At 39.8% G+C, this 15,796-nt stretch overlaps 1 protein-coding gene across 2 annotated transcripts; it reads right to left on the reverse strand.

The window, feature by feature from the left end:
* Window positions 1-360: 360 nt before the first annotated feature.
* On the reverse strand, window positions 361-15,593 carry ARRDC3 (arrestin domain containing 3). Of its 2 annotated transcripts, XM_055312855.1 has the most exons (8): window positions 15,097-15,593; window positions 10,885-10,966; window positions 8,926-9,073; window positions 7,802-7,904; window positions 6,842-7,098; window positions 6,354-6,516; window positions 5,923-6,077; window positions 361-3,152 (listed from the first exon to the last, which is right to left on the reverse strand). In XM_055312855.1, the coding sequence occupies exons 1-8, from the start codon at window positions 15,374-15,376 to the stop codon at window positions 3,099-3,101; spliced, it is 1,242 nt and encodes a 413-aa protein (XP_055168830.1). In that variant the 5' UTR covers window positions 15,377-15,593; the 3' UTR covers window positions 361-3,098. The 2 variants fall into 2 exon arrangements, with proteins under 2 accessions (XP_055168830.1, XP_055168831.1); XM_055312856.1 differs by lacking the exons at window positions 8,926-9,073; window positions 15,097-15,593.
* Between the last annotated feature and the right edge of the window lie 203 nt (window positions 15,594-15,796).

Here is a 15,796-nt window from a genome sequence, read left to right on the forward strand (position 1 = left end):
TTGTGTGCTCTTGAAATAATAGAAACTTGGGACACATCACAGCAAGAAGGAACTGGTACCTGAAAGTGAAACTACTTTACCTGGTTAAGTTTGGATCATATAGAGGACTGAAATGTATACAATGGACTTACAGCTTTTATTAAAAAAGCATCCATAATTTGACGGATTATTAAGTAAAACACTGATAATCAGTATTAAAAATTCCTTTAAGGTTTCAGTAGTTCTCTTTGGTGGCTTGAAGTAAGTCTTACCCAGAATGGCTTAAAATAGAATTTAATTGTAGTTCTAATAGTGTTTGCATGTATGATGAGTGACTGACATGATTAAGATTCAAGTAAATCTCCACAATTTTACAAAAAAGAAAAAAACAAAACACTTTATTTTCCACAAGGAAGAGCAATAGGAAAAATTAAATCATTTCCCACATATTGTTTTCTTAAAACAGAGCCTACAAGGACATATTCAGCACCAAATAAAACAGGAAAAAAAGAGAAATTACAAACAGCCATAGAATATAATCTATAAAGCAAACATTTAATATTGCACTTTGTTTTGCTAACGTTTTGGGTTTTACTTTTCCTAATTGCAAAATCAGGAATCTATCTTGAATACTGGAATACAACTGTGAACCTCACATCTTATGTCAGGAATTGACCAATATTTAGAAGAGAGTAAAGTAATGCCTCTAAATAAGAAAGAAAAGAAATATTTTAATGGGGAAAATAAAACTTTATTTGATAAAGTTTTATATATTTAAAATTTAATCACATTTTGTGACCCAGTCCAATTGTCAGAATATTGGTCATTCTTGCTTCATGTGTTATTTATAAGAGTATATGGTGATAAGTATTCCAATGCTATGCATATCAACAATTGTTCCCTAGTCAGTTAGACATAAGAAGAGAGAAAAGAAAAGGGATTTTTCAGACAGTCCCCCCCCCAAACAAAAATAAAACCACCAAATGCCCTTTATGCCAAATATTCCATTAGCTTCTTTTGAGGGGGACATTCACAAAATGATTTAACAACAATAAAAAAATATTTCACCCCCATTTCCTTATTATCTAGTATTAGTTTGCTACGGGAGCCCAAACCCTTTACTGAATCACTTAAAACGCGATTCATTTTTATGCTGGGCTTTCTTCACCCTGTCAGCATTTTTCAAACATGAATTGTCTTCCATGTTTTCTTAAAGGCCACTTATGGAAAAGCCTATTTGTTTTGTATGAAGCTTTAAGACAGTATTTAACCAGGTCAAGCACCAAGCCAGAGTTACTATTATTTTCAGCCACTTTATTCACTGTGGGGTTAAATGGCAGGATAGATGTAACATCCATTTCACACGTATGTTGCAACATCAGAGATGCTGATTTTCATTAAAAACATCAGAGCTGAATTCTTTCTGAAATAAGACAATCAGTACACTTGGTACCTTGGAAAATGGTTTTTAAGTGTCATCATGAATGCTGGTATATTTGTAATGAGCCAACTGTAAATTATCTTTAATTATAATGTACTGAGGTGGTTGCTCTTATGTATATATACTCAAAGTGAGTGGTTTCTCATTTAGCAAAATGTTCTTTAGGTAATGGAAAAAAATACTTTCATTAAAAAAAAAACCCACATTAAAAAAAACCCCACAAAAATATAAAAACAGTTCTCATTCCAGCATACATTCTAGTATTTGTAATTTTGAAGTTATACACTTTTAGAATAAACCTGGGTTTTCAAGCTCTGAGAAGCTTGAGCAGGATAGGAAATGTATAAATTAAGCTAATTGTAACCTGAATATATATATACACACATACACACATATATTTGGATCTATGTGTATGTGTGTATATATATATTCCTGCTCATTAAAATACTCTGCACCAGCAAAAATGATTTCCAACATATGTGTTTTGGAGGTAATTAAGTAACTCTGTATAAAAATAAATGCACTTTCTCCTCTTCTCCAGTGACTGGAAAATTTCCATACTCTTAAAATAATAAAAATAACGGTAATTTTTAAGAGCAACAAGCCCTTAACTCTTTGCTGGTGCCTGCCATACTGCCTTTCTTACTGCATTCTTAGCTCTGCTAGTTTCTTCTTTTATGTCATGATAAAAAGGGAATGTGGGTGGGTTATCACTTTTGTGTATGTCCCTTTTCCAAATTTCCCTCTCCAAAAAGCCAACCAAACAAACAAACAAAAAAATAACTCAACAGTGCAACAAAACACAAATAGCATTCCAACAGTTTGGCAAGTGATGCGTTCACCTGAGATTAAGTGATTTTAGGCAGTCAGTAACAAAATGCTGCTTTGCTGTAATAGTAGAAAGGCAACAAATTCTTAAAAGAAACCAAGAAGGTATACAATCTTGACAAAGTCTCTTATTAGCTTCCTCCTCTTATCTCTTTTTCCCACATATCTGTTGCGTATCTACTACAGTAGGCTGCAAAACATACAGCAAGAAGGATTGGCTTGAAGGCATTTGATGTTTGTAAATAAATCCACAATAGGATCCAAGCTGAAGAGGTGATACATGGTCAGCCTAGTAGGACATTTCTGAGCATGTGCATACGCAGGTAAAGTCCAGGCTATATTAAATTAAAAAAAAAAGTCAGTGCGTTTTTTTCATGTTAAAGTTTTTTCAAAGCTTTCTTTTGTTCCTTGTTGTGCTGACCACAAACAAGTTTTTAAAAAGTATCAAGAGTCTGGCATAAATGGAAAAAAAAAAAGCTGTAGTGACATTGGAACTGCACAATGTAAGCATTGAGCATGTGCAAATTTTCAAATCAAAAGAAGGAAATCATCCCTCTTTACAACGTGGTGTCTTGACACGTATGACCATAGGCTAAGAAGACTGCTCTTAGTATGTGCCTGTTTTAAAGGAGAAAAGCTTAGATCTTCAAGCATGTTGGAGCAGTCCCAGAATGTTGCTATAGGCTTCTAAAGCATGATCACTGGTTGTTTCATGTATTTGCCATTTTTCTGGGCAAAAGCAATTCCACTTCCTCTGAAAACGTGTCTGTCTCCAAGATACTTCTCTGTCCTCAGCTGGGAAGAGATACAGTTCGGAATCCACATCAACTTGATTTAACCAAGTGTTCCTTCAACGAGATGGGCAGGATGGTCTATCATCTGACTGATCAGGATTTGGATCAATCTAAAAAGTGAAAAAAAATTACACTTATTTGAAAAGGTCTAGTAAAAATGGAGCAGTGACTAACATTTTGAGTACTACTGAAGAGTTTAATCAGAACATACACAGCATGTAAGGGAGAAAAGGATACTCGTAATATCTATAAAGTGGCTGATATTTAATTACTAGATTAATAAGGTATGCCCAAATAGTTCTCTTTCCCAAAAGCTAATGGTAAAAATTTTATCAGTGAATGGTGTCTTACTCAGCACTTCGTAGTACTTAAGACTAAAATACAATGGAGAACACATCTTCGTAGTAATGATCTTTGTAAAGTATCCCTTTCATCCTTTTACAAAAGTCAACTCCTCTTTTTCTAGGCTTTGGGAAGAATGCAGTTGTGTAAATAATGTTCTTGGTGAATATTTGAAGTAATAATTTGTGAGTAAGAGACACTAGAGAGGGCCTAGGAAAATTAGGTCTGTCAAGAAATAGCAAGGCTGAATCCGAAATGCCTAAGGAGCCTGCCCCCTTCCTCTGTTACTAGTGTGACTTTCATATGCACATATATTCAAGCAAGGTGACTGTATCTCAGCTGCCTCTCTGGTACAAAGAGAATGGGCACAAGAAGGCAAATAATTGGCTTTAATACATTTCGTTTACTGAAACATCTTTTGGACAAGACCCATTTTACTTGCATTTAAATTTGGCATAATTTAAAGTGCCTCACAAAACTAGGTAAAACACATTTTGAGGGGAAAAAAAGCAAAATAACTTTCAATAACTTAAAAGAGAAAAAACCTTAATACAATCTAGAACTTCCTCTGTTCTATGTGGCTATTAACTGAATCACATTCTGAACCAATTTAGGGTTTTAAAAGTTTTTTTTTTTTAACATCTTTTTTCTTTTTTAAAATTTTATTTATTCATGAGAGACAGAGAGAGAGAGAGAGAGGCAGAGAGAGAGGCAGAGGCAGAAGCAGGTTCATGCAGGGAGCCCGATGTGGGACTCGACCCCAGGATTCCAGGATCATGCCCTGAGCTGAAGACAGAGGCTTTAACTGCTGAGCCACCCAGGCATCCCTAAAAGTTTTTATTAAATCATTTTTAGTTCACTTTAAAAGAAGGTAGTAGAATTTTGCCACAAATTGCTTAAAAGTGGATACTTAGATTGCCATTCTTTTAAAATGCCTGTTGTACAGCCTGAAAGCCTCAGATCAAATCAGAAATGACTAACTTAAGACAGAAACATCAGCATAAAAATATAGTAATCAAATCTGTAATAAGTGGGAAAATCTTTTTAGCACGTAAGGGAAAATTTTGTGAAATGGAATAGTGGGTTAGAAAAATTATGTCTAATCAAAAATTTGCAAGAACAAATTCTAAATATCCTATAATCAATGAATAAAGTGACTCTTCTATTAATCACATCTGAAATGGACTCTTCTAAGTCATGATATTAAGAGGTAAAAAGCAATTTGTTAGAGTGAAGCAATCCCACTTAGGTCTTGAGAGTAATAATTCATTGTTAAATAGCTGAACTATGATAACCAAAAAGAGAAGAGTGATTCTAGTGATTTACAAAATTATTTGGCATTATATTGGTATCAAGGCCAACTTAAAAGCTCTGTAAAACATTTATTAATTAAGATGTATTCTGGGGGTGCCTGGGTGGCTCAGTTGGTTAAGTGCTTTTAGCTCAGGTCATGATCCTGGGGTCCTTGGATCCAGCCCTGCATTGGGCTCCCTGCTTCTCCCTCTCCCTCTGCCTTTCCCCCGTTCATGCTTGCTTGCTCTGTCAAATAAATAAAATCTTAAAGGAAAAAAAAAAAAAAAAAAGATGTATTCTCAAGTATCCTGAGATTGCTCCATTTCCCCCCTACCTCCTTGTCTTTGCACATGCTGTTGTTCCTGCCTGGACTATATTATCTTTTGAAGACTAATTATTTGAAGATTTGGCTTCCTTCTCAGGAAAGACTTTCTCGATTTCCAAGGCCTAATGAACTGCTCCTCAAATGAACTGAGTGCATTCTAATCACTTTATTATGGAATACCTTGCTTCTAAATTTCTTCTCACCAATCTGTAGGCCTCTCCCAAGTAAGGGTCATGTTCTACTCACATAAGTGCTTCGTGGTCATTCATATGAGATGAATAAAAAGAAACCGTGTAGAAATGTTTGTCTAACATGTTTTGCAAATATGCTATCTTTCCCTATGACTGGGAATGTTATATGCAAGAATTACATTGGAAAAGGATGATAAAGATAACTTCTAGTTACTCAATTAGTTCATGCTTGCAAAATGCCACTTCTATTGATGCTTTAAAGTATGAATTGTTCCTTTAACTGGCACTTTGTAAGTATGAGTTTAGAGCATTATCCCTATTTCCCCAATAATATGAGTTCTACTTATTAAATTTAAGAATGAGGGGATCCCTGGTGGCGCAGCGGTTTAGCGCCTGCCTTTGGCCCAAGGCGCGATCCTGGAGACCCGGGATCGAATCCCACGTCGGGCTCCCGGTGCATGGAGCCTGCTTCTCCCTCTGCCTGTGTCTCTGCCTCTCTCTCTCTCTCTCTCTCTGTGACTATCATAAGTAAATAAAAATTAAAAAAAAATTAAGAATGAAACTTAATCTTGACACCTGAATCAAATGTTTAATCCTGTTGTTCTAGATTATGTTTTTCTATTAATATGATGATAATCAAAACCTAACTACTTTTTTTTTTTTTTAAAGTCTGCAGTGCTACTTCCTAGGAGAGTCTGCCCATTTCAGACTCAAGATGCTGGGGCTTACCTCTGAATAAAGTGGTGGAGGCAAGAACCGAAACTCCTGGATATATGCAAACAGTGGTCCTTGAAGCGCTCTCTCAAAGTCATCACAAGCACTCACTGGTGCAAGATTGTTCCGCCTTTGTTCCTCTGTTACCACTTCTGCATAGCTGGGTGGTGCTGAAGGAAAAAGATACACGCAATTCGAACAGCATGTTCTTATGCATGTCAAAATACACAGAATAGTAGGTATTAAAAAGGAATGTCAAGGTAAAAATAATAATTGTTTTGTGATTAAAACTAGGGGGGATATATGTTTTAAATCTAACATTAGGGACACATCTACTTTCTGCAGATATAGACAAAAATTTAACTAATCATAAAATACTAGAAGCAAAATTACAATCTTGAAAATAATCATACGAGATTAGGCTTAAACATGCATTATTGAATTACCTTCAGGTCTTTCACGTAGGGATAAGCCAAGCCAGTTCATATTCATGCTACACTGACTGCTTACACTTGAGGTTCTGCTACCAAATGGATGTAGAGGAATGGTACCAATGACAAGTGGCAAATTAAGAAATAAATCCATAGCGCCAGGAATATCCACATATACCTAAAACATTGAAAGGAGATGATAGGTTTAGAATTCCAAGCATTAGCTCTTTTTAAAAAACCAATAACCCAATTTTAATGTTACCTTAGTTTTTCATTTACTTTCTTTTATACATACATATATATAATCCACAATAAAAGTTCCTCCACTATGTATAGTACTGTGTAGTACATTTACATGTAATATAAAATAGTGGTAATTCAAATTAAAGGTTTACATATGTATATATCTACGATACATGGAAGATAAAAACCAAACCCTGGAATAAAACAGAATGATATCCTCATGACTTTAATAATGAACAAACTCTTAAATCTATACATACCATTAGTGAATATTCCACACGAATGATGCTACAGTCGAGGATAGAGGGAGAAACTGGTGGAATTTTCAGCAATTTTCCATTCCATGTATCGGTCTTCCCAGATGATAAGGATTCCCCTCGCAAGTTAGCCACCAGCTGTTTTACTTCCTTCATTTTCCCTTTGGCATAGAAGGCCTGTGTTTGGTAAATGGCTGCCTTTGGCACTACCATTCGGGAAGAGCAGTTCTCAATCTCAGCAAATATCTGAATTGATTCACCTGGAGAAAAAAAACATGTATCTACTGTTAAACAAATCAAAAACCCTCTAAAAATGTAGATAAGTCTGAAAGTTCAATGGACTACATGGATGAAAAACTGTCCCCAAAGTGGCAAGTAACTTACATTGGTAAAATGAACTACTGATTTCTAGTACTATTTATTTTTATTATTATTATTTTTTTAATTTTTATTTATGATAGAGAGAGAGAGAGAGAGAGAGAGAGGCAGAGACACAGGCATAGGGAGAAGCAGGCTCCATGCACCGGGAGCCCGACGTGGGACTCGATCCCGGGTCTCCAGGATCGCGCCCTGGGCCAAAGGCAGGCGCCAAACCGCTGCACCACCCAGGGATCCCTCTAGTAGCTATTTAAAAATGGACGTCACATAGGACACCTGAGTGGCTTAGCGGTTGAGCATCTGCCTCTGACTCAGGGCATGATCCTGGGGCCTGGGATCGAGTCCCATGCTTCTCCCCTGCCTAGGTCTCTGCCTCTCTCCTGTGTCTCTCATGAATAAATAAATAAAATCTTTAAAAAAAAAAAAAAGAAAAAAGGAAACCACATTCCCATGTATGAAAGAAAACGGAGTTTTTTTTACCAAAGAATACTGTATTACATTTGCATTTAGTAGAAATACTATAAATTTACACACAAGAGCTAAGAGAAGAAAGACCACTTCTGTGGGAATCCATCTCATACATACCTGGGGTATAGCCCTTCCTTTCGATTTTGGCACTTAAGGATATTGGGCCTGAGGTACAGAACCAGCAACAGAGAGTCTTTTCTTTTGTGCCTGCTTGGGGTGACTGCAAGAAATAAATTTAGGGAAAAGGGTCAATGTATAAATTAGAGCAGTAACAGAATGTTTTAAAATAAAACTCTCGATTCTTGGGGAATTAGAATTAAAAGCAGTGTTGCTTTTTTCCCCCCAAGTGTATTGAAATATACTTTTTAAAAAACTAACCAATGGCTTCTGAATTATACAATTATTTTTGTTTTATACAAATTTCCATCCAGTTAAAAAAAAATAAAAAAACATGGCTTAACATATCCCATAAACACAGTTTTCGCTCACACTATTTACATATATAGTAATTAAAAACCAACCAACCAATCAAACAAAAAAACCCTTTCCACATTCCACTTAAACTGCCTTAAAAAAAGGCAGCTTGGAAAGCAACTTGGTTCTAATCCCAAATGTTAACATCTTTCTTTGAGAATGTAAAAATCAGTTTTGTGAAAAAAGGAAAACTCTCATTTTTAGGATTCTTATTTGCCTAAAGATGTTATCATTTGTTTAAAACTGATCAAGTTTTTAAAGTCAAATTTGAATCTTGTGAAAAAATGCAATTAAAAAGGATTTCTTTTAAAATGTAATGTTTTTTCATGAAAGTGACAATCTCCCCATTATTTGACAACTATCCCTATATTGGAATATGCAATGCAGTCCAAATTTTAGAGTATGATCTTTTCATGGTAAGTGACATTTTCTTATGATAAAAATAATTGATAGTACTGTTCCGCCTCCACTAAAATTATCCAGGGAACAGATCTATTTTTTGTTATTCTGTTAATTTCAGAGTAAGAGTTATTTCATACCATATGTTGCTTTGACTTAAGAAAATTTTAAAGTCATTATACTGTCAGGAAATACGAGCATATTCTTCATTAATTTGTGTGCTCTTGACTGTATTTTAAAAAATATATTAGTATTTATGGAATTTGAAATCACGGTTTTAAAATTATACAGACTGCATAGTTTAGGTGATTATTCTTTAGTATTTATATGCCAAAAAACAAAGAATGAAGAATTCAGTCAATTCTTACCAGTAATGAAGGAGTGTTGATATCTATATGCTCAAAGACTGTAAATTCCTTCTTTAATTTTACTGGTAGAAGCCAAGGCCTGTGCAATTCGGCTTTCACCCAATAGCGCACACTGCCATGTCGGCCTTCGAATGAGGTAGCAAGTGGTCTGTGCAGAATATAAAGTTCAATATATTAATTTTATACCTCTTTTTAATAATTATACAGTAGGTCAGCATAGAAGTGTTACTATATTGCACTGTTCATATATCAATGAGGTATCAAACAGAATTTTTTTAATTTCCAAAGGGAGAAGTCACTGGGGGAAAAAAAGCCTTCTGTTTTCCAAAAAACAATAGCTAACACTTAAGTATTATAGAAATTTTGCTTTAAAAAGCCAGAAGAATACAATCCCTTTAAGAAGAGGCTACTTTCAATGCTGGTGGCAAAATTATGAAAGTTTGGAAAGTCAGCAATTCTTGAAAGGTCGATAATTTAAAAACAAAGTTAAGAATGGTTTCGGCATTTCTAATATTCTACACACTGGCTAGGAATTCTCTCTCCTTTTATAGGAACTAATTAAGAAGGTCTAGAAAATGCCTGGGACTGTTGTTATAATTTCAAAAATTTCACATTTTATAAACTCCCCTGAAACTCTAAAAAGCTGCTTTTCCATTTCTTAGGTTACTCATGTCCTAAGAACTCTTTTTGGCTGTGTTGTCTAACTTTACAGAACTTAAAAAGAAAAAGAAACATTTCTATTAATCTGTATCAAGAGAATCAGAACTGGTTTTCTCCCCCCCCCCTTTTCATCAGAACTGGTTTTCAACTCTCCCCTAGATTTTATTAATTGTGGAGGTTTTATTTCAGTAAGTTTAGTCTCTGTTTCATAATCTCATTAGAAATATGCCCAGTAGTCAGTTACTTACAAGGTAGAGTGCTAACCTGGATTAACATGAGAAGTAGTGGTGTTTTTACAGATTTATTTTGCATTTTAGACTCTTGCATTAATGTGTATAGCATGAAAATGCAGTATTTATGTAAGTCTTCCTGAGTCTATTTTAGGTACTTTGGTTTATAGATAGAATTTTTAAAAATATATATTAAATGACCTCCATCCTTAAAACTACTCAGGTCCAATATTAGCATTATATTCAGACTCGCAGTACTTCCATTAAAAGTAGATTAGGGCATTACATTTAGAAAGAGGTCACGTAATTTGATAAATACTCTGAAAAACACCATTTATGAACTCTATCCACATATAACCATTCAAATACTAGAATTAATAAAGACATTTAAAAAACTGAGGAGAGTATAATCTCTTGTAACAATCTATTTTTACTGAGAATAAACCACTCTCCTTTTTCATGCTATATCCGTGCCTTATATTTAGGTATCTGATGGGTGTTTCCCTTGAATTCCAGGTTGTAGTACACCTGTGTGACTTTTTCAGGAGTTCTTTGCACAGAAGCTACTGAATTCATATCAAAAGAACATCCACTTCTAACGTTAGGATATTTATTTATTTTTATCTTTTCAACTTACTGCTGTTGGTTAGCATTTAGCAGAATAGATTAAATGCTTAATTTTTTTTTTAATTATTGAGTCAGAGACTTGATATGTTCCACGTTTCCGCTAATGCCACCTGATGATAAAGTACAAAGTGCTTAGTATCTGACAAGCACCTTCCAATTCACTCTCAGTACCTGAAATACTATTCAAGTCTTGAAAACCTCCTAGGTTTCAAGACCGAGGACTAAGAATCGATCTTTGCTTTCCATAATTTTGCCAGGCTCCATCAAAAAGCAGCTTCTTTTTTTTGTAATGTATTGTTTTCCTCTAGCAATATTCAGTAATGAAAAGGGTTTTTTTTTTTTAAACTAAAAAAAAAAATCTAAATTTAGAGACTTTAATTTTCAAAGAACAGAGGTCTACCAAAAAAAAAAAAAAAAAAAGCCTGTTACTCATAATACTTACGTCTGTGGAAGCTCGAAGCTGAATGCATATTCATGCCTTCCTGAATGAATAGTGTTGAAACCTTCTTCTGAATTATCATCATCTGAAACAAACAGGAAAAGAAAACAAAAGACGATATTAGACCTTTACACAGTCTTCCTGGTGGCATCGCGTTAAAGGTACTCTGATAATAGTTAAGGCCCGTGAGATCTCAATTCGGACTTTGGTTGCTCCCTCTGGGCGAACTACAACTACAAGTCCCGAGACTTCAGTTGCCTCCCCTGTGAAACCGGCATGATCCGTAGGCCTACCTTACAGGTGGCTTTCTAAAGGGAATGACCCGCACTGCGGGGCACCTGTGACTACTAGAATTCACGTCCAACAGAGGAGTCAGAGCTCAGGTGACGCCATCCTGGTCTCCAATGGTTGACTTAAAAATTCATGACTGGGGCAGCTGGGGTGGCTCAGCGGTTTAGCGCCGCCTGCGGCCCAGGGCGTGACCCTGGAGACACGGCATCAAGTCCCACGTCCTGCTTCCTGAGTGGAGCCTGCCTGTGTCTCTGCCTCTCTATGTATCTCTCATGAATAAATAAATAAAATCTAAAAAAATAAATCTAAAAAAAAAAAATTCATGACTGTATGTGAGAGAAAAATCGCCTAGATCTTTAACGTCCGTTTTGATAGAGGACACGAATGTCAAAATCCTACAACCACCAGAAAACTTTGTCGAAATGTTGGAAGTCAAAAAAAAAAAAAAAAAAAAAAAAGGAACAGGGATTTTTTTTTTTAACGTCGGTTTTAGGGCTAAACAAAACAAAACAAAAAAAACCTCTTGATTGAATCTAAAACGATCACACTTCAGTTTGTCCTGGCAACAAGCCAGAAATTTGCATAGATAAAAATATATCTTTTGAGATCTAAAAGGTGCCTGGCCTGCCTGCTTTTACCGGGAAACCACTCTGTTCCAAACATTCTGGAAAAGGCGAATTCTGATCAGGTTGTTCCCAACGGCCAGGAAGGAGGAGGACCTTTCATTTTTTTTTTTTAAACCCATTTTCTGGAGACCGATTTTTTTTTAAAGATTTCTCCAGAATAAATAAATCGCACGACACTGTGGGCGGGGATGCCGGACTCTTCTGAGGACTCTGATTTCCGCCTTGGCGAATGCAGGGAACGTCTCGCTGACAGGAGTGCGGCGCGGAGGCCGACCTGGCCGGGAGCGCCCGGGCCGGCGCCCGCGGACTTTCCCCCGAAGCGCCGAGAGCACACGACGCGAGGCCCCTCACGTCCGAGGGGAACGCGGGGGCGGGGGGGGGGGAGGCGTCCCCGCGCGGCCACTTCTCTTCAGAAGCCCCGCGGAGTCCCTTTCCCCTCAGCACGGCTTCCCTCGCCCCCCTGCAGACGCCCTCACCGAATCCCCGCCTCGGGAGCTGGCCGGCGGGCCGGGGGCCGTTTCGCTGCGCTCCCCTCCGAGGCGCCCAAAGTTCGCCTCCCTCTCCTTCCCTGCCCTCCTCGCTCCCTTTTTGTGCCAGCTCAGCAGTCTCATTGAGGCGAGCGGCGGCGGCCGCGCCGTGGTAAACAAGTGCCGGGCTGTCAATCAAGAACTAGACCGGAGCAGGAGAGGACCGGCCTAAACCGGCGCGAGCAGATCCCAGCCGCCGCCCGCGCGCCGCCGCCGCCGCCGCCGCCGCCGCCGCCCGCGCGCCCCGCTATACATACGGCATACGTCGCGCGGCGCTCGCGCTCGCGGTCGCGCAGCCTAGCCTGCTTGGACCGGGGGGCGGGGCGGCCGCAGCGCGGCGCTTCCGCTTTCCACGCCCCAGCCGGTGACCGGTTCGATCTGGCTCGGGCCACCCTGACACCTTTCCAGAGACGGTGAGGGAAAGCGGGGCGGGGGGAGGGCAGGGCCGCACAATGGGGGGGTCGGAGGACGCTCGCCGAGGGCCCCCCCACCCACCCACCCGGCTTTCCTCCCCGTCCTGGCCCCAGGTCCCAGCGAGGTAGCCGGCCTGGGGGCTGCTCGGGGTGGCACACGCGCTTTGTTCCAGCTGAGAGGAAACGGGCCTTCACAGAAGCCACCTGACATCTTCCAGCCGAAAAAAAAAAAAAAAAAAAAAAAAAGGAAAATGGGGTCCGGCTAACCCTGCCGCGCAAGTTCCCTCAGGATGGACTGGCCGGCTCCGGGCACGCCCAGCGGCACCTGCGAGGCCGCCGCGAGCTTCTCCCCGTGGGCTCGGCTGACCCCCGAGGCCGCAGGCTTCCGCCCCCCCCCAGTCCCCCAGAAAGGCCGGCGCGAGGGGGCGACCCGGCGGGGACCCGGGGGGGGGCGGGGGCGGCCGCTCGGGAGGGAATCTGCCGGCGCACGCCGGTTCCAAGCCACGCCCACTCTCCCCACCCGCCCGCGCCCAATCCAATCAGCGCGCGGCATCGCCTTAGCAACAGGCTAACAAACGCGGCTCCGCCTATCGCCGGGCACCCGGGGCGGGGCCTCAGTTACCAGGCTAGTTTGAGAGGTCCCACTTTTAAGTCATTGAAACTATTCCAGCTAAAGAGAGCCCGTCCACCGTTTGCGGGGGTCGAGGGGGGGCATCTCTTGGGGGGGGGGAAGGGGGTACGGGATACCCGGCTTCCTTTAGCACGGAAGCACGGAGCCAACTAATGAAATGGCGTTTGTCCCCGTAAGTCGTGATTCTACTAGCCCGGCTGCAAGCCTCAACTCCTCCAAAACCTTTGTTTCTTATGTATTTTATAAAAAGCTGCAACGTCCAGAAAGGTTCAAACGCAAACCCCTGCGTCTGCTTTCCAACAGATACCGAGGCTGTCATTCGGCATCTGCAGTTCTTATCAGTGTTCCTGCTTGGAAAGAGGAGCTAGGAAATTATCTCAGGATGCAGGTTAGCTAAGGTGCAACTGTGAAAACCCAACTTTATATAAAGAACTGATTTCATCTTCGTATTTAATAATAGTGATAATAATAATAATGCATTACGTGCCATAACTCAAGCATCCTTCATTTCGACACTTGTCTTAGTTCAATTAGCACTTCCTCCGGGGACGTGGTTTTTAAGATGAAAAAAGGTTAAAGGTGTCCTGTACTTTTTGAAAAATCGGCCCCATTTGAACTAAATACTGCATTAAAAAGGAGAAGCATGAAATTACATAACCAGTTTTAACATTATATTCTTCTTGGGCTAGGAATTAAGTCATCGCCACCACCTGACGCGTGTAACCAATCTGCTGAGAGCAGAACAAGCGCCCCTCCTCACCACCCCCCAGAACTGGTCCGAAACAGGATTGAACCGCTTCTAACAAAGGGTGGAAACTTAGAAAAACAAGCTTAGAGTCTCCTATATTTCCACAATGTAACCATTTAAACAATAGATTGGAAATCTCAGGACCCCTTCTCCCCTTGACAACCTTTTATCTCCCTTTTCCAACCAAAAATCAAATCCAATGTGCCGAATACTTTTCAATTCCATTTGACTGGCACGGGTTTCATTGAATGCACGTTCCAAAGTTAGGCATCCTACTCGGAAAAGAAAATTACTGACCCGAGATGGTTCCTAAAACTGATTTGAAACCTATCCTAATGATAGATTACTGTCCTTTAAAATAGAGAATGCTTGATGTAAATTTATAAAGGATTTGGAGAGAATAGGGAAAAAACACGTGGGGTGTCGATACCATATGTCAAAATAAGCCACAGAAATCCTTGATCAAAGAACAACGATGAGTCCTTTAAAGTATTTTGCGTGTCAATATTAAAAGCGAAAACCACCTATTAACCCACTTAAAAATGTTATTCCATTTCTCCACTGAAGCTTAGTTTCTAAGACCTGAGGTTGCAGAGTACAAGGGGGAAAAATGGAATATTGGGACTGCAGGGTTTAGCAATTAATTTGGAAACTGATTAGTAAAATTACTGGATGGGATTTAAGTAGAATTTACAAGCAAGGTAGAAATGTACTGCAAGTGCGTATGGCACCGACCAAGCCGGGTCTAGAGGTAGTTAAGTGCAGTTTGCAGTCACTTTGCAGATGCCTGCATGCATTACGGCTTAACACACGATGAATGTCAAGGAGAACCAAGATCTTCCAACTTTGCTAATCTTCATCAAGCTGCTATGTGTTACGCCCGGAGTGGAATTACATTAATTCAGAAAAAGCTGAAAAGGCACTTTCCCAAAGAAAAAAAATCGGTCTAATGAGTCCTCCATAATATAAAAAAACTTACCTCTTTCGTGTCCAATTAAGATGTCTTTATGGTTGAAATATTCTACTTCTTCAGTGTAATTCTGCGTGTAGGCAGTATTGGAGCCGGCGTTTCTCGATTCGGTCCAGCGTACTTTCGCATGCCCTCTTGCATGAATTTTAAGAGATTTTACTCTGATTTCCCCAGTAACTTCTAAATTCACCCTTCCTGAGACTGTATCCCCACTAGAATACACAGGGACGTTGCTGTCATTAAGACAGTCAAAGCTTATTGTCAAACTCTTCACCTTTCCCAGCACCATGTTTATAACAACAACAAAAAAATCTATAAAAATATAATGTAAGACCAAAAAAAAAAAAAGTCAAGATCACATATAAAATGTGATCTTCACCTAACACTGATCGATGTCTTTGCCGTGCAAAAAGCTTGCAGGCAAGATCAGTGATTCTTTACAAATAGTTCATTGAGATTTCTTAAAAAGTCAGGGCAGCAGAGCCGCCGCCGCTGCACGATCCCGCTAGTCTCAGTGGTCTCCTTACAAAGACGGGCGGCTGGAGCCTGCCAGCTCACTTTAAGAGCAGCTTTGTGAAAAACAACCCCAGTGCGCAGGCGCACGCCGCGGCTGCTGTCCGCCCTCTCGGCGCGTCCCCGGCTCGCTCGCGGGTACAGTAGGTGCGCGGCTGCGGGAGGGAGGCTCCGGGGCTGTCGGGAGGCCGGGCCT

The sequence above is a fragment of the Nyctereutes procyonoides genome, unplaced genomic scaffold (assembly GCF_905146905.1).
Source record: "Nyctereutes procyonoides isolate TBG_1078 unplaced genomic scaffold, NYPRO_anot_genome, whole genome shotgun sequence".
In the NCBI taxonomy this organism is placed as follows: domain Eukaryota; kingdom Metazoa; phylum Chordata; class Mammalia; order Carnivora; family Canidae; genus Nyctereutes; species Nyctereutes procyonoides.